The sequence below is a fragment of the Myotis nattereri genome, assembly GCF_964212035.1.
Source record: "Myotis nattereri genome assembly, chromosome: 2".
Classification (NCBI taxonomy): domain Eukaryota; kingdom Metazoa; phylum Chordata; class Mammalia; order Chiroptera; family Vespertilionidae; genus Myotis; species Myotis nattereri.
The window spans coordinates 202,867,114-202,894,772 of record NC_138076.1 but is presented as its reverse complement, the minus strand read 5'-3'; the positions used below and the strand labels follow the sequence as shown (position 1 = coordinate 202,894,772).

Below are 27,659 nucleotides of genomic sequence, written 5' to 3'. Positions count from 1 at the left end.
CCCTTTCCTCTGATCCAGATCATGCCTGGCTCTGGAGTCCCCCTCTGTCCTGGCTTGATCGGAAATCCGACCAGGTCGCCTTCCCAGGTTCAAGAACAATGGAGCCACTGGCCACGGTGAAAGAGGCGGCTCGCTGTCCTTGGTTTTTGAAATGGGCTTTGCTCGTCTATTGTAATTTGCAATTAATAATGAAGCATTTTCCCAAGTGCTGTGTGTAAGATCAAGTTAATGTAATATTTCATCTTGGCCAGCCAGCTGCCGTTCTGCTAGGCTGACAGTAAGTAATATCTCTGCATAGGGAGCCAGTCCACAACTAAATCAATTAATCCCTCTTCGGCTGGTAGGCAGCTGTTGGGTCAAAGCAAGATAATTAGACAGACTCGTCATTTACCAGGTGGTTGGTAATGAAGGGATTAATTGACCAGAGCTGGGGCTGGACAATGTCTGCTCTTTCTTGCTGTCCCCAGTGGATATGACCATTCAGCATCATTCTTCCTCAGCAACAATTCAAAGGGCAGGGAGCCCTTCTTCCCTTCTCAGAAGCGCCCATCAGACACCTGGCGTGGAACGAGTCCGAGTGGCTCAAGTGTCCTCACGCAGGGCTCCTCCCAGTTCTCCGCCTGCCTGGGGGCTCTCTCTTGGGTTTGTCCACAAAATACATACTGACCGATCTCCAGCGCTCAAGGCGTTGACCCACACACCTTTCCCAATGGGATCCCCACCCTAGTGGGCAAGGCCAACGCACAAAACTGACCTGGGGGCTTCCAGCAGAAATGATCATGAACAGCCTCAGGGCACGTGCCTTGAGCTGCTTTTCATGTAACGGGTTATGTGAGAATCAACGATTTTTAGAAGGGGAGGGGCCCTTTCAGTTGTTCCCGTCCAGGGCTCCGGAACCCTGCTGCCCATCGGAATCTCCTAGGGAACTTGGAGAAATACTGACATCCGGCCCTATCCCAGACCAACCAGTACAATCAGAACCTCGGGGTGAGGCCTGGGCACTGGCATTTGCTCAAGGCTCCCTGAGTGTCCTAATGTGCAGGGGGGTTGAGAACCACGATCTAGTCCACACCCTTCATCTTATAGGTGAGGCCATGCAGGGGCCAGGGGACACGGCCTGCCTTGGAGAAGCCCCTCGGTTAACAAGAGGCTGGGTCAGAAGCAGAAGCTGGTCCATACGTTGCACACTATCGTCTGTGGGCTCTTCAGGGCCTCCAACCCTGATGGTGAATAAAAACTAAACCTTCCGCAACAGTGGACAAGCCCTGTCCACCCACCTGCACCAACCTCCTTTCCTGCCTCGTCTCCAACCAGCTCCCGACTCCAGCCACAAACTCCTCCGTTCTCTGAATGTGTCATGGGTTGTCCCCCCCGCGGTCCTTGCGCCTGCTGCTCCTTCCCTCCGTGACGCTGTTCCCTCCTCTGTCACGTGAAGTCTGATGTGCTTTCAAAGGCCTGGCTCAAATGCCACCTCCGCACTAGCGCCTCCCGTTGTGCCCTGCATCTCGGAGGGTTAACTGCTCACTCCTGATTGTCCCATAACTTTGCTAAAAGCCTCTCACCCAGCACGTATCACATCCTAAGTGTCTCTCTTCCCCATGTCTTTTTCCTCTGTTTATTCTACAAATGCCTGGAGGAGAAGCATCCTTTGGCAAGCGTTGCTGAGAAACTGTTTAGGTCGGGATGAGGAGAGGGCCCTGGCCTTTATCAACTTAAAACCCTCAACCGAATCAATGACCTCGGCTTCCAAATTTCACCAAGGTGTGCTGTTCCATAGCAAAGTTCTTGGGGATGAGTCCTGCTTAGCGTGGCTCCGGCCAGCAGACAAAGTTGTCTCTAAATATCAGGTTCAATAAGCAAAACACTAATTTGCAATGGTTTGTTGGACAACTGCTGTGCATCCCATGCCATTCCATCTCATGAGCCCTGGCTCTGGCTTTGGGAATTCTGCAACTATCCTGGGTACATCCCAGGTCTCAGCTTAGTGTGTGTGTGTGTGGGGGGGGGGGGGGGAGTGCAGAAAGAGCCTCAAGGAAGCATTTTTGTCCACCCAGAAAAGATAGTGATCAGCTCTGACCTTCCTACAATCCCCCCCAGGTTGGATAGACCCAGCCTTACCATTTAGAAGCTGAGAGATCCTAGCAAATAACTCAGCCCTTCTGAGCCTCCGTTAACTTATCTGAAAATGGGGTTATCAGATACCTTCCTTTTAGGGTTGTTGTGAAAACGCAATGAGAGATGTGTGAAAAACGCCTAGAACAGTCACTGAGATGCATTATATAGTCCATGAATAGTACCTTTCTCCCTCTCTTTTTTCTTTCATCCCTACCTTCCTTCTCTCTCTCTCTCTCCCTCTTTCCATCTTTCCTCCTGGGGCCTACCTTATGGAGAAGTAAATTTACTTTAACACATTGAAGAATGGACCAGTAAGGGTCCGGTTTTATTATTTTGTAATAAAACATTGACGGGTCCTCAGAGACCCCTAGGCACGCCTGTTAGCCAGTGAACCTCGCGCAAGCCTCCTGGCTCCGTGCTCATGAACTGCGGGTCAGCCCAGGGCTGTGCATCTGTCTTCTAGAACGTGGTAATCACAGCGCGAGTATAAATGCTAAAGAAAGAACCAGGCAGGGCAGGGCAGGGCTGACCCACATGAGTGATGCTGTGAAGATTTCAGGGAGCCCACGAGAGGGCCAGGAGGTGGGCGAGGCAGAAGGACAAGCTGTCTCGCCCTCACTGGCATTTAGGGACAATTATGCCCTATTAATGGCTGACATCGGAGCTCTGCCCTGCATCTGAGCTGAGCCAGGGCGGCCCACAGATGTGTGCGGCCCACAAATATGCACTTGGAAACTCCTGAACTTTTGGTGACTTGTCGCCAGCTGATCTGATCGGCAATTACGTTTTATTTTAGGGCCAGGGAGGCAGCAGAGAACCGGGAAAATTATAAGACATCAGAGTGCAGTTTTTCTAAGAATATCAACTACAAACTTTTTTAACCGATTGTTGTTTCAATGGTTAGAGGTTTGCAAGGCACTAAAATAAGAAACCTTGGGCACTAAAATCAGATTATTGCCAATTTTCCCAAGAGAGGTTTTAAGCTTTTTTCCAACAAAAATCTGCATGCTTTTTTTTTTGAGGGGACAAGGGATAATTCCTGCCAAGACAAGTTTGCTGGGGACAGTGAGCACAGCATAGAGATAAACAGATGTGTCGTCTGCTCTGGGTTTGAATCTTGACTCTGTTTCTTACTAGCTGTGTGACCTTGGGCACACTGTATGACCTTCTCGGCTCAGTTCTCCGATGCATAAAATGAGGGTGCAATGCCTAGCTGGGGGCTTATTATAAGCACTGGATGAAATGTGCATAAGCATCTGGGTCTATGGCATCAGTACACAGTAACAAGACGGTGCCTTCTTGCCGCAATGTTGGTTTCTTATCATCTGAAATAAACAGTTCCTATTTTCACCACCATCTGTCAAACGCAAATACCCAGTCAGCATCCAAGGGGGACCTGGGTCTCCAGGAGCAGTTTGGTTTCTAGCGATTGCAGGGGTGGTCCTCTGCCTCTGTGATACCATCAACCCAGGCTGAGCAATGCCAACAGTCTGGCTGGTAGGAAAACGCGAGAAACCAGTCACTAAGCCTGATCAGGTGCAAAGTTGCAAGTGCCTCATGGACACAAAACCTAACTCAGCAGTTCTCAACCTGTGGGTCGCGACCCCTTTGGGTGTCGAATGACCCTTTCACAGGGGTCGCCTAAGACCATGGGGAAACACATATATAATTCCATATTGTTTTTGTGATTAATCACTATGCTTTCATTATGTTCAATTTGTAACAATGAAAATACATCCTGCATATCAGATATTTACATGACGATTCATAACAGTAGCAAAATTACAGTTATGAAGTAGCAACGAAAATAATTTTATGGTTGGGGGTCACCACAACATGAGGAACTGTATTTAAAGGGTCGCGGCATTAGGAAGGTTGAGAACCACTGACCTAACTAAACTCTCCCCGAAGCGCCCCAGGGCAACAGTTTCTCCAAGAAGCGCCATGGACCGACCTTGCGTGGGAGTGGAACATAATTGCAGCTTGTAAAGGAAACCAGCCTAAGAAAAAACATCCCGGGACAACATCCCGAGGAAACAGGGCCATCTTCCTGCAGGGAAACTTTCCTGGTGACCAGCGACAGGGGCCAGACAGCTTGCCCTTGGCATTCTTGACGGAGGGCGGTGACTCATCCACCTACACCCTCGCAGATGCTCCCAGAGCCGCCTCTCCAGCCCCATCTTCCCTCCCAGGTCCGGGGCTACTGCTGCTAAATGAGCATCTCACCCACACAAGCTCCCAGCACCACTGAGTGAGAGATGGACTCTACCCAGGAGGGTTCTCTCTCCTTTGACTGGTTTACTTGCCCATCTACTCACTCAGGCCAACCCTGGGATGGAACCAGATGTGGAAGGCCAACCGCACGCACTGCTCACCCTTTTGTGCCCAGCGCCTGGCACTGAGCTGCACAGAGCAGATACTCATAATAGCAGCTGAAGGAGTGAATGGGTGAAATGAATCCGGGGATGAACAAACTCCTTAAGAGGCACCGAGGAAGACATATCTTCTCACGTAAGCCTGCAAGGCTGGTATTTCTGTTTTTAATATTTTTAGTTTTTTCAGAGAGGAAGGGAGAGGGAGAGAGAGATAGAAACATCAATGATGAGAGAGAATTATTAATTGGCTGCCTCCTGCCCATCCCACACTGGGGATCGAGCCCGCAACCCGGGTATGTACCCTGACTGGGAATCGAACTGTGACCTCCTGGTTCATAGGTCGACGCTCAACCACTGAGTCACACCAGCCGGGCAAGGCTGGTATTTTGAGGACCATGTTATAAAGGCAGGAAAGTGGCCTCAGAGGGGTTAAGTGTCTTGCCCACATTCACATAGCCAATAAGTGAGAAAGCCATTCTTTGAACCTGGTCTGACTCTAAAGTCAAGACTTCCAACACTGAATCCATCCTCATGACCATGATACTGATGAATCATATTTCCACAGCCTCTGACACATCCGAGTTACTTCACCCTCCCGACATCCCAGGGAGACGGGAAAACTGAGCCTAAAGGAGGACTCATTGTGCATCCAAGGTTGCACTACCAGTTGGTGGCGAGGTAGGAACTTGAACCTGGACATTCATTTTTCAATCACAGATATTTGGGGGCACCTGTTAGAGGCCAGGCCCTGTGTTAGGGCTGGGGACACAGCAGCGAACCGCACAGACACAGCCCCAGAGGGCCATCTACTTCAGACAGAGGCTCTTCCCCTGATACCATATGCTGCCCATGACATTCCTCAGGAAAGCAGCAGTGCTCTGGCAGTTTGGTTTGAAGGCGGAATGATCTGAGAACAGGATGGCAACATAAAGAGGAGAGCAGCTTGCATCTCGGTTGCTTGTGCTGTTGTCAATGTGGCCGACCAGAAATCCTGCCCTTTGTTGAAGCTGGCTCTGCCTCTTCCTAAGGACAGAGAACGGGCCGGGAGACTTGCCTGCTATCATCGAAATATCTGGGCACCAAACAAAACCCGAATATCTAGCTCCGAGTAAAGGAAGCCCCAGTTTGCAGCGGCCTAGCCCGCCTGGCCCGGTCACACCGAGCTCCGAGGTGGAGGGAGGGGCTGACGGAGCAGTGCATTGACCTGGGTAGGCCACCTGTGATGAGCAACCTCAGGAGCCCACTGTTCCAGGAGGAAGTGCAGGTGAGAGACAGGGAAGAGATGTGGGATCTGAACATCCGCAGGCTCATCCCTTTGCAAAACTTCTGGAAGTCCAGTACCTTCGAGGACCAAGCAGTGTTGGCCTCCACCAAGCAACTTGGTCCACAGACACACTAAATTAAGAATTTGATATAAAATAAAGCTCAGAGACTATGGCCAAAGCAGTAAATTTCTTTTCCCTTTCTTAACAGCGATCGAAGGTCAGCGGATGGGCCACTAATTGCTCACTCACCACTTCTCAGCGTCAAGTGCCAATTAACGTTCCCACAAAAGGACCAGCCTCGGAGCCTCCTCATCAAGACCCACACGCATCATGGCGACCGGGACTCCTCCCTCTGCTCCCAGATCTCCACGGAGAACACTTTTCCGCGGTTGGAGCGTATTTTTGCTCAGAGGAACTCTTTTCACAATCAAGTCCAATTTATACCTGATAGTCACTTAGCAAAAGTCCCCCACACACAGGGTGTCCTGCCAAAATGGCGCAGTGAGGTGGGGCTCTTGGGGCGTTCCTGGGCTTTCATAATCACGTTCACTCCCATGTGTACCTTCTTTGGGGTGCCAAAGGGGGGACTGCAGAGCCCGCCAGCTCTGCCATGGGAGTCCCACTGCTGGCACCCGTGTGGATCTCGGGGGCTCACTCCAGCACGACCCCATGGAAGTACCTAATTCTAACCATTGTACAGAGAAAGGGTGACCCAGAAAGCAACCCCTGAAGGTAACACACCAGGCAGTGCAAGGAGTTTCAAATCCCCAAAGCATAGCATTTCGGAGTTTTTCATCGCCCCCCAACCCACCCCCCAAATCGATGCACGGAGACAAGGAAGCTCCCGGGCTTACCTGGGTCGGGTTGTAGAGTTCCTGCAGGGGGCTTCGAGACCCCTTCCGGCAGCAGATGTCCACGCCGAAGGGGTTCCTCCGCATGACTGAGGAAAGAAAGTGAAGGCTCATCAGCAACGAGCAACCAACGTTTGCTGTCTGACCAAGGAAAAGGCACAGGGCGGGAAGAAGAAACAGGTGGGGAAGGAAGACAGACAAGCAGCTCTAGCACAGCTGTACCTGTAACGGCACCAGGGCCACCCCGCCTTCCCCACATCCAGGCATCGCCACGCCCGGCAGGGCAGCGATAATGCTAAAAGTCCTTCCCAGCAAATATTAAGGCAACCACACAGGCCTCTGAAACACTGAAATGAAGCTACTTACAAAAGACACTGTGAGGCTGTTCTCAGACAGTGAGTTGTGCCAGCACCAGCCTTGGTGACCTTTCTAAGAGTCCACAGCGTCTTCCCTCAACAGTCAGTCAGAACCTCTTGCTCCTGGTCCCCAAGGCATCCGGTCCCCAGAATAGTACCGTGCCCCTCCCTCCCCGAGTCCCCAGGGGGGCTCTTCCACGGTATGAGTCCAGGGCCTGGCCTCCCAAAGCCTCTGGTAAATGAGGTTCTTTTTCCTGAAAATATCGGCTAGAGGCAGAAAGGAAGAGCGTCTGTGGTTCCGACAGACAGAGGTGGCGCGTACAATGAACAAAAGAGGGGAATTAAGTGAACGTCTCAAAAGTCCAACATCAAGGACTACTTTTAAATGGAAAAGATTCTCTCTGGTCTCATTCTTCTTGTTCCCAAACACCCTCCCTCTCTGCAGCCCCTCCTCGTTAGCCGTCGGATAACCATTTGTTGACGGGAGGGAGGGGAATGAATGAATGGACAAGTGCCTTCTTCTCATAGAGGAGGCGATTTTCTTGTGCACGGACATGGTGGGGGCATGATGGGAACGAGCAAAGCGGGTCCTCTCGTGGCCTAAACATTCCACCCCTACAGAGCGGCAGCAGGACACTCTCTGCAGCAGACAGCCGGGGTTTGGATCCTGGCTCTACCACTCACCATCTGTGTGACCTTAGGCAAGGTGCCTGACCTTTCTGTGCTTCTGTTTCTTCGTCTGTCAAACGGGAATGAGAAAAGTGAGCCCAGAAAAGTCGGCACGCGGGCTACCCGTCACTACCAGAACCAATAAGTTGAGGCAAGGGTTGCATCTTTATGGGGGGGCTTTATTCAGGCGGCCGGCGATCCGAGAGGGTGGCAGGTTACGTACCCTAAAAGACCGTCTTACATCTCATCTCCAGCCAACCCTTTTTCATAAAGAGAAAAAAAATGTAGGGGAAGGGTTTGGAGTTCAGGGGAAAAGGTTAATCAGATAAGAGCTACAGTCGGGTGCTTTTCCGAGCACCCCTTCATCAGCTGACCGGTGACTCTTGATCTGCATCCTGAGCACAATGGCTCGGACACTGTCTTGGTGCCTGCAGTCTTCCTGAGGCACAAAGGTCGCATCCCTTGCGGGTCTCCTCGAGTCAGGCCAGGCCCAGCCAGACATTCCAGTCCCTGGAACAATAGCTTTCTACGTGCACCAGTTCCCAAGCCTCTTAACTGCATAACTAAAGTGAACCATTTTTAACCGCTTGAGTTCCCCATCAAACGCACATGGCTCCCTGGGTTGGCTGGGAGGATTAAATGAGTCACTACTATATGCAGAATGCTTCAACTGGGTGGCGGCAAAAAAAAAAAGTGTGTGTTAGAAATTTCTGAAGCTACTGGAGATCATAAACTAGATTGGCACATAATATATGACAAATATCACTCCCCCTGTCCTTGGGAGGGGACGTGGGAACTTCTCCATTCTTGAGCCGTCGGGTGAGCTGATGAGAAGTTACCAGACCTCAGGCCGGGCTCCGGATTCTCTTCCAGGAAAGCCACGCAGACCAACCTGCGGTCCAAAAGGTAAGGAAAGCCATCGCCAGTAGCCGATCACTTCTGGTAGGTCTCCGGGTGAACCCACTCCTCATGCACTTCTCCTTGGACTTGTCACTTTGAGCCGCATGAACACCCCGAGGGTAAGTCCTCAACTCCGGGACACTCCAAGCTGCCTTTTCTCTCTCCCCACTCCCCTCCGACAGCCAGGCCAGCAAACTTTCTCTACGTAGGGCCAGACGCTGTTTTGGCTTTGTGCCATACGGTCTCTGTCGTCGCTTCTCCACTCGGCCACACAGACCACGCAGAAATGAATGGGCGCGGCTGTGCGCCAGCACATGGATGGACGCTGAAATCTGAATTCCACCTCATTTTCACATGTCAGGAAATATGCTTTTTCTTTTGGTTTTTTTTTTAACCGCTTCACAAACATAAATGATGGGCCAGATGTGGCCCCCAGGCTGCAGTTTGCTGGCCCCTGCCCTAGAGAACGGCCCCAAGTATTCTTGGGGTCAGCAGTGTGATCCCCAGCGCACCGCCGCGGCCTACAGCCCTCTCTGGGCAGGAGGCGATCTGCGCGCAACTGTCCGCACATAAAAGCCATTAGAATCTGATTAGGCTGATGGGGAAACACTGGTCCTTTGTTCCTCCACGGTTGCCTCGAGAAGAGGGGAGAAAAAAATCCATGTTGTGTTTTTCTTTAATTTACTACTTCATTTTTCATTTCCACCCAAAACGAGGTAAACTGTTAAATGCACGCAAGTTGCCCTTGGTGCACAATGACATAGCAACACTTCGGAGGAGAAAAAAAACAGCCATAAAGCTTGTAAAATTATGCCCACGCCATGCAAGATTAAACTCTCCCCATGGCGGCAGACCGGCTGGCCGAGACCTGTGGCTGCGGGACCGCCACGGAGAGAACCCCAGCGTGCAATCCATTAAAAGTCAGCTTTTATGGGGGGCAGTATTATTTAATTGGTTTATTTTTCTAATACAAGGCCTTTAAAATGCTTTGACCGTGTGGGGCCTGCAGCACGGGTTCTTTCCCGAGGCCGCCTGCCCTCGGCGGCTCCTGCAGCCCTGCCCGGACTTCACCGGGCGCCGTGTGAAGCAGCTCTGGCACCCCAGGCCACAGAAGCCAAAGGGGCCCTGTGTGCTTTTTATGGGAATGATCACAATCCCACCATTTATGGGGCGCTCACTGTGTGCCAGGCACTTGGTGAAGCGTGACCCTTCACACAGTGAAGGAAGTACCTGCCTTTTACAGATCACCTCCTAAACTTCAGGAACCTGACCAAGATCAAGGCCACATGGGTGGAAAGTTGCCAAGCTGAGACTCAAACCTGACGACTGGACTCTTCATATCCAATGACAGGGCCTACTGCAGGCCTGGGAGACAAAGGAAGGGCTGCCAATCACGCACTTCAATGTGAGTCCATCGACCCTGTGTGTGTCTCAGGGGAAAAAGGCATCAGAGGAGGTTGAGCCACCAAGACACACAGACGGTGGCATTTAACAGTCAGAGAGCGTTCAGGGCACAGCAAGAAGTCACACATTTAATCGGCACAACAGCCCTATGGGGTGGGTACCACGAATGTCCCCACTTCACAGATGGGAATATTGAGCCTCGATCTCAAGACCTGTAAGAGGGGAAGACAGGATTCTAGCACAGGCAGCCTATGCTCTCAGGTGCCACGCAGGACCAATGTCAAGTGCCCAATCCACCACGTCTCAATCGTTTCTTCCTGGCCCAAGACCTGGTTGGCTGGCCACTTCTAGGACAGGTGATTTAAAATGTAATCCAGTGTTATAGGGTTCATCAAATTGGAGCGAGATGATGGCCAAACTATTAGCTAACAGTTACTACACTCACTCACTTAACCTTCGACTAATTCTTATCAAGTACCTACTATGTGCCAGGCACTAGGTATGGGGGGGATACTGATCCTCCCCGTCTTATTCATGCTATTTCTCTGGTGCTTGGCACACAGTGGGTACTTAAAGAAGTTTACGAATGACCTAGGAATGAAGGCTTCCTTTACGCACAGCGGACAGCTCATTTCCTGCTATCTACGGAGGAAACTTCCAGTAGCATCAGGATGCTGTTACTTTTTCCCCTTTGAAAATGAAAAGTTTGATGATCTAGAGTCCTAAGAAAGGAATCCCTGAGGATGTTTAATGCTGGCCTCCCACTGTCCACCCACCACCACGCGTTCTATTTAGCAGCAACACTTATTTTCTCCTTTCCAAACTCGACTCAATGAAATTCAAGACCGTTTTTGGAAGAATCTAATTAGCTCCATTTACAGTATGATTTCTTGGAACCGGGAACAGTTGTGTGTATTCCAAACACATAAATGAAGCTAAAATTAAAACGAAGCCCCTGGTGTTTGTTTCACTATGGTGACGAGCACTGTTGGTTTTAAGGGGACGCTTCACTCCCAGTGAGCTGAGAGCCCCTGACGGAAAGTCCGCTGGAGACAAGGGAGTGGGGCCCACTCATTCTCGGGACGGCTCCCCATGCCCCTGCCCGTGCTGCTGGGGCAGAAGAAAGCAGCGGCGGCACCACTCACTCAGGTCTACAGACACAAAACGGAAATGCTGTGGTTCTCTAGGTGGGAGCTTGCCGTTGATGCATTTCATAAAACCAACTCCGAGGCCTGGAACTCAGGTCTTATAAAACACAGCAATCGCTTAATCATCATCATCATGAGAAATACACATTGAGAATTTACCATGTGCCTGAGAAGCCTGACACAATGCTAATTAAGCCTTTTTTTTTTCACACTGCTTCATTAGGTTCTTATAAAAATCCTGTTAGAAATAATGAATAATAACATCCTTTATCCCCACCTTATTTATCCACATATATATTTTTAAAATATTTTTATTGATTTTTTTTTAGAGAGAGAGGAAGGGAGAGGGCAAGAGAGAAATATCAATTTGAGAGAGAAACACTAATTGGTTGCCTCCTGTACGCACCCCGACCAGGGATCAAACCTGCAACCTTGGGTATGTGCCCTGACTGGGATTGAACCGGCAACCTTCCCGTGATGGGATGACGCTCAATTAACTGAGCCACACCAGCCAGGGCTATTTATATTTTTGATGCTTCATTTTTTATTTCCCCTCTGCCCTCCCAGCCCTGCTCCTGATGATGGCTGTACCCATTTGAGCACAAAAGCTCCGAGAGGTTAAGTTGCCCCAAATGACAGCCAGCAAATGGCAGAGAAAGAAGCAAATTCAAACCTAGGCCTATCTGTTTCTCAAATCAGTGATTCTTTTTTAAAAATATGTTTTTATTGATTTCAGCGAGGAAGGGAGAGGGAGAGAGAGAGAAACATCAATGATGAGAGAGAATCATTGATGGGCTACCTCCTACACGCCCCACCCTGGGGATTGAGCCCACAGCCCGGGCATGTGTCCTGACCTGGAATCATATCGTGTCCTCCTGGTTCAGAGGTCAACACTCAACCACTGAGCCACGCCAGCTGGGCTGGAATCAGTGGTCTTGATGCTTTCACACTTAGCACTCCCACCGCAAAATCCAGTGCTCTCACTTCCCTCAACATTCAAAGGGAAGCCTCCTGGACAGAGTCACTCAGGCCCAAATGGTCTCCACCCCTGTCCCTGGCCACACAGCTCTGACACCCAGCTGACTTCAGACCTTTCCCAGACTGATTTCCCAACAGCCTGGCACGGGTCCTCCTCTTCCCCACGCTCTGAGAGTCCGGAGAGGCGCTGTAATTACAGAGATGTTTTCTCCAAATGCACAGACTCCTGCCATCCAGCGTGGTCTAGTCCATCTGTCACAGGGCGCTGAGATGGGCAGTGTCCAAGTCAAGCTCAGCAGGTTAGAAAAAGGGTGAGCCATACCCAGCTTGCTCTGAGGGAGCCACTTCTGTAAGGACAGGCCACTCTGCTTTGTAACCATGGGACCACAGTCTGCCCAGAGAGGCACTATGTCACAGCTCTCCCCACCCCCTCTGGAGGTCACCCTACGGAAGCTAGAGTGACCGACTGTCCTGGTTTGCCTGGCACTGAGGACATTCTCAGGACAGGGTACTTTCAGTGCTGACACCAGGAAAGTCCCAGGCAAACTGGGACAAACTGGTCACCAGGCAGTGCCCTTGGGAATGAGAAGACTCGGGACTGAATTAACCAGAACTGGATCCAGAGCCTGGTTTCCCTATCAACTCCTCTTGGGACATGGAGTCAATGTCCGAATCGCTGAATGCAGTCACAGTGCCTATATCCGAGGGTGGTTATGGGAATTATATGAACGTGTAGAACAGCCTGATACATGGCACCCAACACCGTCCATGTGCAATGTCACAGGCCTGGATCCTGCCCCCAGCTCTACCACCGAACCAAGAGCCTCACCTTGGACAAGTTCTCCCTGGGCCTTAGCTTTCTCCTTGGTCAGGCAAAGAGGTAAAACCAGGTCATCTCTAAACACCTTCCAACTCGAAATCCCTAATTCGTAAGCACAGAACAGCGGCTCTCCCCGGAGAAACACGGCTACACAGCCCTGGCGAAGCGCTGGGGGAGGGGCGGTCGGGTGTGAGGGGCCGGGGTGGGGGGTTGGGGCAGAGCAGTTAAGCAGTAACAGGGGAAGGCGGGAGAGAAGAGGGTAGGGCCCGGAGAGGATATGAAAGGAAAGATAAATCCTGGCTGTGAAACAGATGCGTCATCCATGTCTTCCCAGCTTACAATCCAAGGCCAAAGGCCAAAGGCTGGCATCTTGGTTGGAATGACTAGGTTTTTCATATGGAAAAAATGCCATCTAATAATAATAGCAATAAGTATGGGGACTGCCCTCTCCCCCAAAAAACCTTCTAGAAAGCAGAGCTGGTGGCCTCAAGCCCTGGGGGAGGATGGGCCACAGGGGCCATTCTTGGAACAAAACCCTCTTGTCCCAGTCACCCAGGACTCCAGCCTGACATTCCACTGGAGGGGGCGGGGTTAGAAGGTCTCAGAAGGGAAGAACCTCACCCTCCTATCATCTATCTATCTATCTATCTATCTATCATCTATCTATTATTTTTACTCCTCACCGGAGGATATTTTTCCATTGATTTTTAGACAGAGTGGAAGTGAGAGGGAAAGACAGAGAGAAATATTGATGTGAGAGAAACACATCGATTGGTTGCCTCCTGCATGAGCCCCGGCCTGGGGAGGAGCTAGGGAGGAACGTGCCCTTGATCAGAAGTGAACCCAGGACCACGCTCTATCTACCCAGCCAAACCAGCTAGGGCTGGACCACCTTTTAAATGCAACAGGAGAGCCTCCCTTTGAGTCACTATGGCTAGAACCGGAATTCTTTGTTCTGGCTCAACTTCTAGAACAGCGGTTCTCAACCTGTGGGTCGAACGACCCTTTCACAGGGGTCGCCCAAGACCATCGGAAAAACACAAATATAATTACATATTGTTTTTGTGATTAATCACTATGCTTTAATTATGTTCAATTTGTAAGAATGAAATTGGGGGTCACCACAACATGAGGAACTGTATTAAAGGGTCGCGGCATTAGGAAGGTTGAGAACCACTGCTCTAGAAGGAATAGTCAGAAGAAGAAAGAGGACAGGAGGGGCGGGAGGGAGTGATGAAGCACCAAGGGTTCTTCCTGTCACCATCGGGCACAGAACTGGCCCAGTCCTACGCAGCTCTCAGAAAGCGGAGGGGAAAGAGAGGTAAGTCGGTCCTCAGAAACACTACGACGTGGTAAGAAATGTTTTCAAATACTCAGGAACCTGTATCTCTGGGAGATTTACTCTCCCCCCCCCCCCATTTAAAAATATTAAATTTATGGGGGTGACATTGGTTAATAGGAGAGATTGACTTTTATCTTAAGAAATCTGAGGCGTTTTGAACCCAGTGTGTATGTGGGATGCTCTCATGTCTGGATAGGCCCAGGTTTTAGCTTTCCTTGTTGGCGCCTGCCCAGCAAAGAATACAGAATCGAGACTCAGGTTTGGCGTCTGAAGGGTCCTCATCTCACATCTGACCGCCAGACGCCACCCATTTTCAGAGGAGAAAACGTCCTCACATCAAGACAGAACACGCTTACACGCGTTCAGCCGCCCCAGACTAAAGCATCTCTTGCCAAAGGGATGCAGCATGATGAAACGGCCAACCGCGGCGGAATACTAAACTCTGCTTTTTTACTGTTTTGGAAGAGCTTTGCTCAAAGCTTCCCCTTAAGCCCTTCGCTTTTCTGGGGATAAAACGGAGCTAAGCACTCTCATTACTAGACATTTGGTGGTTTTTAATTTTTATTTTCTGGAGTAGACGTGAGAAAGGCCAGACTTGAATGAGCAATTAACACAAAGTACAAGCCCTTTTGCACACTGCAGGGGAAACACACACCAAAAACTGGGCCCAGTGAGGAGGCAAAACAGCCAAAGGTCAAAGGTCCCACAGGGGTAGCTGGGGGAGCAGGACCTGCCTCTCACCCCCTCCCACTCTCGTCCCTAGCAGCCGAGCCCCCAGGCCTGCCTTTCTTGTAGGCCCTCCCTATCTGCCCTCTGCCCAAGTGCTTAGTGCATAGTAGGTACTCAGCACATTGGGTCCAAATGAATGAAAATAAAACAACAGGTCAAGTGACCTGAGGGTTTCACGGAAGATATTCTTTCTGCTAAAGGGTATCAGGTCAGACCACTTCCTCACAGCAAAAGAACAAAGACGTTGACATGCCCTTTCCTACCAGACTTCCTCAAAATTACTCCAAGGGCCTTCTTAGCAAAGGCGTTAAAACAAAATCATAAAGCAAAACAAATCGGAGGCATTCTTGTGGAACCACTGGGTGCCTTAAACAATTCTACACGCACTCGATACGCACTCATCTTTATTGGTGTCTCTCCTCTATTCCTCACAACCACCTGGAAGTAGGCAGTATCACACCCATTTCAAAGACAAGGAAACTGAGGCTCAGAGAGGTTGAAGAATTTCCCCAATGACCCAGCTTGTCAGTGGCAGAGCTGGGATCCAAACCTTGCAAGCTTTCCCCCACTTCTCTAAAATGAGCCACATCACAGCTTAGAAATGTTCAGGCCTGGAAGAGGCCAGGCAAAAAGGCCGTGCTGAACGGTGGCCCAGGTTCTCCAACTCACCAGGGCCTCTGGGTGCTTTATAGACATTCACACATCGTGTTCCAGGTGACCTTTCAGGAGCCCCAAAGCACTGAGGTAAGGGACAAGTTCACCCTAAGCTTTCATTAATCCTGTGATCCAACTTCAATTTTCCAGTTTCTATGCCTTCCTGCTCACGGTCTCCCGGGCAGGGACAGCCCAGAGCCATTCAAAACCATTTCCAGATCGTTTCTCCTTACTGGAGCCCCTAGAAGCAATAACTAAAGAATACGGAGGGATTTGAGGTTTTATGTCACTTGGGAATAATCTGAACCTAATTATAGCTAAGTTCCATGTCAGTCTCTCCTCCTCCGACAAGCTCCTCGAGCTCCTGATGCCCAGCCTGGGAGGTGGTTGTAGAAAAAGCAAATTAAACTTTTGGCAGATGAAGGTCAAGGGTATAAATCTGAGCATTAGATGAATGCACTTGGTAGAACTCGGGAAGAGAAAAGACACGGCTTCACCTAAAAGCCGGGCAATTTACCGCCACAGAAACCTGCCATGGCGGGGGCGGGGGGGGGGGGGGGGGGGAACGATGACAACTCTGATACTCAGCTTTGAAGATATACTGTCTACATTACACCATTTACCTGCCGGAGACTGGGCCACCAAATACACTCACCAAAACCAGGGCCTCTGCAGTCACCGCACTTCCTCTTCTGGATGATTCTAGCCCATCTACAAAAGAACATGCCTGGAGCAGAGGGTCGTGCCTACTTCCAAAAAGCACAGGGTCCCTGCTCAAGTGCAAACCAGCTGTCAATCAGACAGGTGAGTGCAGAATCAGGTGCATCTCGGACAGGAAGGGTCTTTGGAGACATTGTGGTCCGATGACTCTCACACAAGCAAAGAAAATGAGGCGCAGTGTGCGATGCCAGTTTATGTAGGGCACTTGAGCACCCGCGGATTTCGGTATCTGGGGGCGGGGGTGTCCTAGAGCCATGCTGTGTGGATCTCAAGGTACGATTATATAAGATTGAAGAAAAGTACGCTCAGAAATGGTTCTGATTAAGCAAGAAAAATGGCAGGATGCAAAACTGAAAAAATGATCTTTCTGGCCAGTAGGGTTTGCAGCCCGCCCACTGAGAGAGCATGGAGAGCAACCTTAGGTGTACAATTCAGTGACATGAAGTACATTCACACTGATGTGCAACCAACAACGCCATCTATCTCCAGAACTATTTTTTCTTATCATCCAAACTGAAAATGTATCCAACTAACTCCCCCAATCCCCTCCCCTCAGCCCCTGGCACCCACCATTCTACTTTCTTTCTCTACGAATCTAACTACTCTCATCCCTCATAGAAGTGAAATCACATAGTGCTTGTCCTCTTGTGTCTGACTTACTTGACTTAGCTTATTTCACTTAGAAACTTCAAGTTTCGTTCATATTATAGCCTGTGTCCGAATTTCACTCTTTTTAAGAGGGAATAATATTCCATTGTGTGTACAGACCACATTCTGCTTATCTAGTCATCCATGAATGGACATGAGGGCCGTTTCCACCTTTTGGCTACTGCGAATAATGCTGCCATGAGCACGGATCTCTAAATAAACAGAGATCTGTAAGTCCCTACTGGGGGGTTGCTTTCTAAACCATCCTGCTGGGGAACCTGGAGCGGCGGAACCTGAGGCTGGGCCAAGAGGCTGCTGGGTGGGCATGGCCCCTGGGTGAGCCTGTGAGGATGATGGATCGTGGTCTAGGCTGCGTGGCGGCATGAGCATGACCTCAGAACCGTGGCCTCGGGGCCAGAGCCCCCCACGGAGTGCTCAGTCAGCTCCCACTTCAGGTCTTGGAGCAGCGAGCCCAGCAGACAGGCAGGAAGCAGAGGGGAGACTTTTGAGTTAGGTAGGAAGGGCCTTAGGCCTGGATCATCGGCTGCAAGAGCCCCAATCAGAGGCGGAGCTTAGCTCCCCAGCTAGGGGTCAGATCATCAACTTCAGGCCACTGAGGCAGTAACCCCCCAAACTGCTGGGGACCCCAAAATTGTTTGACGTGGCAAAATTGTTTTCTTAAAACCCCAACCCAGCATGATTTCAAGGTAAATAAGGAAAATGTCCAAAACAGGCCAATATACAGCCAGAAAGTAGGCTGGTGGTTGCCTAAGGCCTGGGGTTGGAATGGCGAGTGACGGTAAATAGACACAAAGCTTCTTTCTAAAGTGATGGAAATGTTCTAAAATTAGGTCATGGCAATAGTTGTACAACTCCGTAAACATACTGAAATTCATTCAGTTCTACACTTAAAATAGGTGAATTTTATGTCTCAATAAGGCTATTTAAAAGAGTAAGTACAGAAATGTTTAAGAAGAAAATCCTTACAATTACTATATTTTAAGACCTATTTAGACCTATTTGAGTAGGTCTACCTTGCAATAACAATATGAAAGATTTAATTAAATAATTTATTTGCCTCCCGATTTTAAGTTGAAATCTTCTAAGTTTGCATGTGATGTTGGAGCATTGAAGAAACTTAAGAGTCACTGTATTTCTAAGTTTGAGGTATTAGATTGATATTATGTAAGCATTCCTTTGTCAGACAACTGAAGTACTAAAAAAGGATATTAATATACTAAATTTAAAAAATATTTATTAAACCTCATCTGAGGATATTTTTCCCATTGATTTTTAGAGAGAGTGGAAGGGAGAAGGAGAGGCAGAGAGAAAGAAACATCGACATGAGAGAGACACATCGATTGGATGCCTCTTGCACACATCCCAACTGGGGGGGCCGGTTGGCGGGGGGGGGGGGTGGGGGGCAGGGTTGAGCCTGTGACAGAGGTGCATGCCTTTGAGACCGGAATTGAACCCGCGACCCTTCAGTCTGCCGGCCAATGCTGATTACACTGAACAAACCAGCTAGTGCAATATACTAAATTTTTTTAATGCAATTTAAAATGTTAAAGAAAGTTAAGTTTATTAAAGGCTCAAATATGAATCAAATGCTACCCTATAGGGAATATAGTAAAAAATATTGTAATAACTGAGTGATGTCAGATGGGTACAAGATTTACTGGGGTGATCACCTCATCTATAATAATAAAAGCATAATATGCTAATTAGACCGGACGACCTTCCCAACGAAGCCAGGGCTGCCTGGGTCCCAGGTGCCTGCTGGCGGCTGGAGGGAAGCCTGGGTCCTGGGTGCTGGAGGGAAGCCGGTGCTGGCAGCCAGGGGAAGGAAGGCCTACTCTTGCACGAATTTCATGCATTGGGCCTCTAGTAAGGTATATAAATGTCTAATCACTATGTTCTACACCTGAAACTAACATGTACATCAACTATAATTGAAAAATAAAAAATTAGTTTTACAGAAGTTACCCTAAACGGGAGTGTTAGCATTTTACTACATTTATAAGTTGAAGAGTAAGATTCTTAACTTAAAGGCTAGCTTCCCATGATTTGCAGCTTTCGTCTTTTCAGGAGTCTTTTTTATACACAACTGTCACCTCAATGACATAAAAACGCTCACATTAACAGAGAATTAACAGGAATTGGCACCTTCAGGCTGGTCTAAGGGCAGAGGGTCCGAGTGTCTGGGGTGACGGAGAACCCGCCTTGACCCCCAAGCTCAGCGCAAATTCTGTCCCGAAAACCCTAACGGGGTAGACGGATTTTATTGTTGAGAAACGTAAGACCCTGTGGAAAAACAGTTCAAGGAACTGAAATTGGCAGTTAACCTAGGAAAGCCCTTATAAATTACGTTTTATGTTCACTTAAATAAAACGAGAGAGACAGCCCCGGCAGTCCAGATCCTATTAATTACATTCTGCACACTTTAAATGAGTAACTATGGGCATTGCGCACTCACTTTCCATGTGCCCGCCCTTCCCCCTGGAGAATTTCACACGCTCCCCCCGTTTCCCGGGAATGCTTAGAAGTTAATTTTGCAGTGATGCAGATAACATGCCAAAATACTTTCTTCTCTGTGGCTGTTGCTCCAAGTCTGACTTTATGACTTGGAGACATTTAGGTCTGCCTCTGGGGTCCCCCACAGCTTCAGAGTCCCCCTGAATAGCGCAGCTGCTTGTGAGGGGAGATATTCTAGGTAACCTCAAGCATGGCAGGGCACGAACCCCACACCTACCCTCTTCCCCCCGGTACAGAAGGCTGGGCAGCTTGGAACCGCAGAATGGGACCTTTTTGGAATAGGGTCTCCATAGATGTAATTAGTGAAATTAAGATAAGGTCCTATTGGACCAGGGTTGGCCCTCAGTCCAATGACTGTGTCCTGATAAGAAGAGGAGAGGACACATAGAAATACGCAGAGAAGGAGGCCCTGAGAAGATGGAGGCTGAGATTGTAACGATGCGGCTACAAGCCAAGGACTGCTGGAGCCACCAGAAGCTAACAAGAGACAAAGATTCTCCCCTACACAGAGGGAGCAGAGCCCTGCCCACACCTGGCTTTCAGATTTCTAGCCTCCAGACAGTGAGAGAATACATTCTGCTGTTTTAAGGCACCCATTTGTGGTGCTCGGTGGGGGCAGTCCAAGGAAACTAATACACAGGGGCTCACATCCTATGTGACCTTGACAATATGCTCAACCATCTGGCCTCGGTGATCTCATCTGTAAAATGGGGACAACATGCCTACTCAGTAAGGCTGTTGTGAGGCCTAAATAAGTTAATTCATGTCAAGTGTTTGGAGCAGCGGGGCCCAAGGTAAGCACGCAGTAAGTTAAATAAGCTACCGTTCTGATGCCCACCCAGCCCCTTCTTTTTCTAATTATCCCCCAAGAGAGCACCTCAAAACCCTCTTCTATTCCAACCCCGAACCTCACTGTCATGGACATGATATAGACCAGTGATGGCGAACCTATGACACGCGTGTCAGAGGTGACATGTGAACTCATTTTTTTGGTTGATTTTTCTTTGTTAAATGGCATTTAAATATATAAAATAAATATCAAAAATATAAGTCTTTGTTTTACTATGGTTGCAAATATCAAAAAATTTCTATATGTGACACGGCACCAGAGTTAAGTTAGGGTTTTTCAAAATGCTGGCACGCCGAGCTCAAAAGGTTCGCCATCACTGCTGTAGACACATTAGATCACGAGCCAGTCAGTGCACAGGAGGAGCTGGTGATGCACGAGGGAGGTCCAACCATGTCGGCTTTGCTCAAGGAGAGAGGGAGGCAGCTCCCGCAGGCGGCCGTGCGGCTGCTGGACAGACAGTACCTTCTCTCCATGAGCAAGAGACAGCGTTACAGGGCAGGTCTCCCTCAACGAAAGACATGCTCACGGCAATGAGGAGCTAGAGCAGCCGTGGGCAAACTACGGCCCGCGGGCCGGATCTGGCCCGTTTGAAATGAATAAAACTAAAAAAAAAAAAAAAGACCGTACCCTTTTATGTAATGATGTTTACTTTGAATTTATATTAGTTCACACAAACACTCCATCCATGCTTTTGTTCCGGCCCTCCGGTCCAGTTTAAGAACCCATTGTGGCCCTCGAGTCAAAAAGTTTGCCCACCCCTGAAGAGCCTTCCAGGCAGCCACCCACCTGCCCACACCCGTATGTTCATCTCCGTACGTCCAGGTGAGTTAAAGATGGGAGTTATCTTCTTAACTGTCCATGTGTCTCCGTTTCTCCCGACATTTCGCCGGCCCAAGATGCTAACAGAGAACACGGAGTTTTAAAATACCCCCGCACGCACCGCATGGCTGGCGCTGTGAAGATGTTTACAGCCTTCCCCTCCAGCGATTTCCCTCCTGGGAAATTACACCCAGGCGGGATTTGAACAGAAGCTGAAAGATTTATGCACAAAGACGTTTCCTATAATACTTCCCTTTCAGTGGCCAAACACTGTAAACAGTCTCAATGTCCAAGATTAGAGGAAGAATTTCATAAATCATAGTTCACTTAGGGACATCGTTACTAAATCACAGTATATGAACTACTCAGAACATGACAGTGTTGGTAAAGGTAACAACGTGAGGCATGGGAAAGGGGTTTACGTTAAAGCCGCAGAATTCGAACGACCATGAGGGTCAGGATCTCAGCTGTGTGAACACATAACGGTGTAAAGAGAAAAACAATGTTGTTGTTGTTAATCCTCACCAGAGGATATGTTTCCATTGATTTTTTAGAGAGTGTGGAAGGGAAGGGGGGGGGGGGAGAGAGAGAGAGAGAGAGAGAGAGAGAGAGAGAGAGAGAGAGAGAGAGAGAAACATCAATGTGAAAGCGACACATCGATGGGTTGCCTCCAGCACACACCCTGGGCTGGGGTTCGAGCCTGCAACTGAGGTCCGTGCCCTTGATCCTTCAGTCCTCTAACCACTGAACCAAACCAGCCAGGACTAGAGAGGCTTTTATGCTTCTTCCAAGTTGTATATTATTTCTCCCACTTAAAACGGATGGCTTTATTATAACACTAGATCCAAATCAACTCAACGAGTTAAAGATGCTGCCAAAAACTAGGGAAGTTCTAAATAGAGACTTTCCCGAAGAAAGTCCCAGAATTATCTGTAGCCACTAATGCCGACATTTTCCCCCGACAGATCTTTGAAAATTAAGAGCACAATAGTGTGTCCAATTATTGCCTGTCCAGGATGTCAAGTGCCTAAGTATCTCTTCAGTTGCTGCCATCGGGGTGAGGGAGATAAAGGTGCTGGAGAAGTGGGTGGGGAGCCCTGGGCTGGGGGCAAAGAGGCACTCGGGGCCTTGGCGGGGAGCCATGCGGCGCCTCAGATGTTATTCTTCCTGAAGTGTGGTCAGAGGGAACGACCACTGCAGCTGTAGCCTATTAACAGCCCACCCTCCCCATCTCTCCCCTCCCTCCTTCCCTCCTAGTGAGTCTATGCAACACCACCGAAACTCACTCACCGAGCCTCACTCCTCTGTCCCTCTGAGGCTACGCAGTGGGATGAGGATGAACCCAAGGAGGGGAAAGGGAGAACCAACGCGGCTGCAGTGAGTTTCCCAGGGAAATGTTGAGCGTTTTCAGACTTATTAAAAAAAAACACACCTTTGTGACAATATGGAGACAGTCCCATCTTTCTCCCAAAAGTAAGAAAGCCGGGCACAGACCCTTGTTATTGCAAGAAGCAGGAAGGCCTGGTGTCTCCGGGGCAGTGCACACATTCAGGCTGGGTTTCGATTAAAACTCCCTTCAAAGTCAGCCAGGCGGGGCCTTTTATGCTGTAAAATAATAGGGCGTTTGCCAGTGGTTACAGGTACTAGAGGATAAAGGGCCACCTCTCTGTGTCTGTGGGAAGTGGCCCGGGGCGTTAGAAAGGGGTCCGGTTCTCAGCCTGTGGCTACCTACCATCTGGGTGATCCAGGGCAGAGGGGGAAATAAGCAGAACATACTTTGAGCTTCCGTTCTATGCCAGGTTGAATGCCAGCCGCTTTAGTAAACGCTATTTAACCTTCCCTTTCTGAAGACCATCCTGAACACAAGTGTTATTCCCCTTTTACTGGTGAGGAAACAAGTGCATCTGCCAAAGTGACACAGCCAGTAGCGACAGGTTCTCTAGACCGAGATAACGGGCAAACGGTCATTATCTGAGTGTTATCCATAGAGATCTACCTGATATAGGCGAGGAGGGGGAGATGAGTGAACCTGAAACACACAGAAAGCAGCATTTCACAACCCTGGGTCCATCCCTAGAAAGAGCAGTCCTGTGAAGCCATAAAAATGTGGTTTAAGTTACTTCGTGAAGGTGATGGAGTGCAGCGGGGTCAACGTGTTGACATCAAAGTGTTCAGACACATATTTCAGACGTAATGCGCCAAGTTCACTGCTGGGGAGCAGAGCGAGGTGGCTAAGTGTGAGCCCTAGGGCGTCCTGGCGATCCACTAGCCGGCTGAGGGATCTTCTGCACATTTCCTCGCCCATCCGTGTCCTTGTTTTCTCACCCATAAGATGGGAGGAGATGAAAGCGCCGAGTAGACAGCCAGCCACAATTCCTGGGTGCACATTATTTTCGTGTTTTTAACTTCTCTGAAATAGGGATGCATCTTACACTTGTAGCCTTCTTAGATTTGATCAAATACGAAACGATGATGATGAAGAACATTCCTGACTCCCTTCACACATCCAAGGGCCTCCTCCACTCCCACCCCAGCCCTCATCTTAAAGCCCAAACCCCTAGAAGGTGGTCTCTCTCTCTCTCTCTCTCTCTCTCTCTCTCTCTCTCTCTCTCTTCTGCACATTTAATGTTTTCCAAGCCAATACAAATATCCTCAAGTCCGAGTGGCAAAGTGTCACATCATCCAAACGTTCTTGCCCTTGGAGGGTGACACTAAAGAGAGGGCCTGCTCAGGCGCAGGCAGACAGCTCCAGGATAACCCACGCTGTGACAGCCCCATGCCCAAGCCACTCATCACACCAAGGTCCCCTCCCCGGTGTCCTGAACGCAGTGGGTCTTCAGCAGCACCAAGAAAGACCTTCTATCATGAGACCTAACCCTCCTCCAAAGAACAGCGCCAGAGCTCCCGGACAGTGCTCCTTTAAATTCTGGTTTCCAGTCAATCTCTAATCTTTGGTCACTAAATCAAGTAATAACCAGCTTTCTCAAAATCTGAGAAACCACACCACCCCAAATAAACAAAGAGGGATAACATTTCCTCCATGATCCAGGTCACTCCTCCAGCAGGAGCCAAAGGAGCTCACATCCCTGGGAGCAGGCCCCAACGTCCGTCCGTCTGTCCGGAGGAGTGAGGACGCAGGAAGCATCTGTTTACAGGAGGTTCTGCTCGGAAAAGGCTGGCAGGAGACGTAGGCTCCTGGATGTCCACGGTCCAGGGGGAGCGACTTTGCAGAGAGGGAAGCTGGGCCAGGTCAGGGAGGGCCACAGAAACAGCAGGGAGGGCACTGTTGTCTTTCACTTCCTTCCGATCTCAATATGTGTCAACGCTCAGGGCTTTCCTCAATCAGTATGTGGGAACCTAACATTCTCAACAGTTCGCTCAAGCAAGTCACTAAGACATAGGAGAACCCCGCGTCCTTCCAACTGAGGCCGGAAGCCGCAGAGGACTGGGCGCCCCGTTCTCGACAAGCATCGTCTGGGCCCAGGTACTTTGTGGACGCAGAATAGACCAGATGTAAAGAGAGAAACTGGGCTCCTTACACATCCAGGAAGTTTTTAACGCAGCGGTTCTCAACCTGTGGGCCGCGACCCCTTTGGCGGTCGAACAACCCTTTCACAGGGGTCGCCTAAGACCATCCTGCATATCAGATATTTACATTATGATTCATAACAGTAGCAACATTACAGTGATGAAGTAGCAACGAAAATAATTTTATGGTTGGGTCACAACATGAGGAACTATATTTAAAGGGCCAGAAGGTTGAGAACCACTATTTTAACGGGACACAATTCTGTCTCTGACACAGAGGCTGAAGGCACACATTTGTCTGCCGTTCTCTGACTGGATCCGACACTGAGCATTCATTCGTTCACACGACTCTCAATTACCTACAATCTCCAGGTCTACGGTGCAGAGGGTATTAACTCCAACTCAAAAGAAGAAATTGAGTCTCATGGTATTTGGATACCGGCAGCCTGACCTCTAACCTAATTTACCTAACTAATCCCCACCCCCTTTTTCATGATCTGAACTTTATTATTCCAGTCTGTACCTATAGTTAAAGTTTTTGGCGTTCCTGTGGTTGAACAGTATTGGAAACTTCCGTCAAATTCAGAAACCAATCTTTACTTTCCATTTTCTTTTATCCTCTGACTTAGCCTGAAATCTTCTTTTGTTAACAGAAACCAAAAAAGGTATTTTATCCCCCAAACCTATAATGTATGGGGGAAAGTGACAAATGATTTCTAATTTCAATCCCCAAAGGAAACGACTGGAGGGTGGTGAGAGCAAAAAGCAAATGTGGTTTTTATTTTGAAAATATATATATTTTTATTGATTTCAGAGAAAGAAGAGGAGAGGGAGAGAAACATCAATGATGAGAGAGAATCATTAATCGGTTGCCTTCTGCATGCCCTCCACTGGGGATCAAGCCTGCAACCTGGGCATGTGCCCTGACCAGGAAACGAACCCTGACCTCCTTGTTCATGGGTCAACACTCAACCAATGAACACCACCAGCTGGGCAAAGCACATGGTTTTATTCAAATTCGGGCCTTTTTCCTCAAATGTCTATCAGAAATAAAAGGGACCAGTTACTTAGGGCTGATCTTATGTGACCATTGTCTGTGTTTTTCGATGACAAATAACAGCTCTGTGTGCCTCTTGATTATGCATGCTGGTGAAGAGGGTGGTGAGCCAGGCCACCCAGAGGCAGCAGGTAACCCAAAACATGGCTCCTGGTCAGCTGGGCCTGCCGAGCAGGATGCTTAACCAGTCTGCTTTTATCTCCAATACGCTTGGCCTAAAGAGTTACCCCATGGGAATGGCTGGCTGGGGACAGTCAGGCTGGGAACCTGAGGACACAGCCCAGGGGACGCGTCTACCCCCTGGCAACTGGAAGTTGCCCACGTTGACGTGCTAGACTTATTGGGTGATCATTTTGTAAGTTATATAAATTTTTTAAAAAATCTTAAAAAAAAAAGAGAGAGAGAGAAGTTACCCACGTTGGAATATAGTTGTGTGTTTTTTAAACCTTATTCGAGATAAAGAAGTAAACAGCCCCTTCCTGACATGGGAATGACGATAATGAATACCTGTTTAGCAGCCTGCCTGTCCCAATGGGCCTTCCACACGCATCTTCACAGCTTCTCATTTTAAAGATGAGAAATGAGAGGTCAGAGAGGTTAAGTGACGTGCCGATGGTCCCAGGATGAATCAGCGTGCCTCCATTCCATGGTGAGGGGCTGGGGGCTGGGGACCTGCATGGCTTGTCCAGGGGTGCAGTCAAGGGTTGGAGCAGAGCCTCAAACTCAATCGGACCCAAGTTCAATCGTACTCCTTCTACGCAACAGCTGCCATGCAGTACTTGTCTTTCTCTGTCTGACTTATTTCACTTAGCGTAATACCCTCCCAGTCCACCCATGTTGTTGCAAATGGCAAGAGTTCATTCTTTTTTATTGCTGAGTTGTAGATCTGTACCACATCTTCATCCATTCATCTATCGATGGACACCTAGGTTGCTTCCATGTATATATATTGGCTATTGCCCATGATGCTGCCATGAACACAGGGGTGCACATACCTTTTCGATTAGTGTTTTTGTTTTCTTTGGAAAAATACCCAACGTGGAACTGCTGGGTCATACAGTAGCTCTATTTGTAATTTTCCGAGGAACCTCCGTACTGTTTTCCATAGCATCTCTCATTCTTTAAGGGTAGCAAGGGAACAGAAACATGGGATTAAGCCCTTCCATAGACACCTGGGCACCTACTCCTTGCCTCTTTCTAATGTCAGAGGCCATGTTAAATTTCTTTTTCTATCCCCTATTTTGAGTGAAGCCAGCACAAAACAAGTCCTCAATCAACACCCCGGAGTTAGTTAATTAATCCGACCTCGCAGCTGAGAGGTTGGCAGGTCACAAGAGCCTAGGACAGCGGTTCTCAACCCTCCTCATGCCGTGACCCTTTAATACAGTTCCTCATGTTGTGGTGACCCCCAACCATACAATTATTTTCGTTGCTACTTCATAACTGTAATGTTGCTACTGTTATGAATTGTCATGTAAATATCTGATATGCAGGATGTATTTTCATTGTTCCAGATTGAACATAATTAAAGCATAGTGATGAATCACAAAAACAATATGTAATTATATATGTGTTTGCCGATGGTCTTAGGCGACTCCTGTGACAGGGTCGTTCAACCCCCAAAGGGGTCTCGGCCCACAGGTTGGCGACCCACAGGTTGAGAACCACTGGCCTAGGACCTTCCTGGTTTTTGCTGGGAATGTGAAGGTCTGGCTCTCACCTGGTGGTCTCTCTCCATGGAATTCAGCCAGTTTCCAAGGCATCGTCCAGAATCCGAATCACAGAGAGCTCTGTTGAGTCATTTCTGTTGCTTACATCCAAATCACTTCCCAGACTAAATAATATCAGATGGGACTTCAGACCTCTGAGAAAAGATAAGCCACGCCAGAAAGCCGA

At 48.9% G+C, this 27,659-nt stretch overlaps 1 protein-coding gene across 2 annotated transcripts in view; it reads right to left on the bottom strand.

Moving 5' to 3' along the window:
• Positions 1 to 27,659, bottom strand: part of CHST11 (carbohydrate sulfotransferase 11) — a gene marked incomplete at both ends in the record, with an annotated part of 225,346 nt that overhangs the window by 107,687 nt on the left and 90,000 nt on the right. For both annotated transcript variants that reach the window (XM_081083351.1, XM_081083352.1), the window contains one exon: positions 6,610 to 6,695. In XM_081083351.1, coding sequence (XP_080939477.1) covers positions 6,610 to 6,695 — 86 coding nt within the window. The remainder of the gene's footprint in view (positions 1 to 6,609; positions 6,696 to 27,659) is intronic.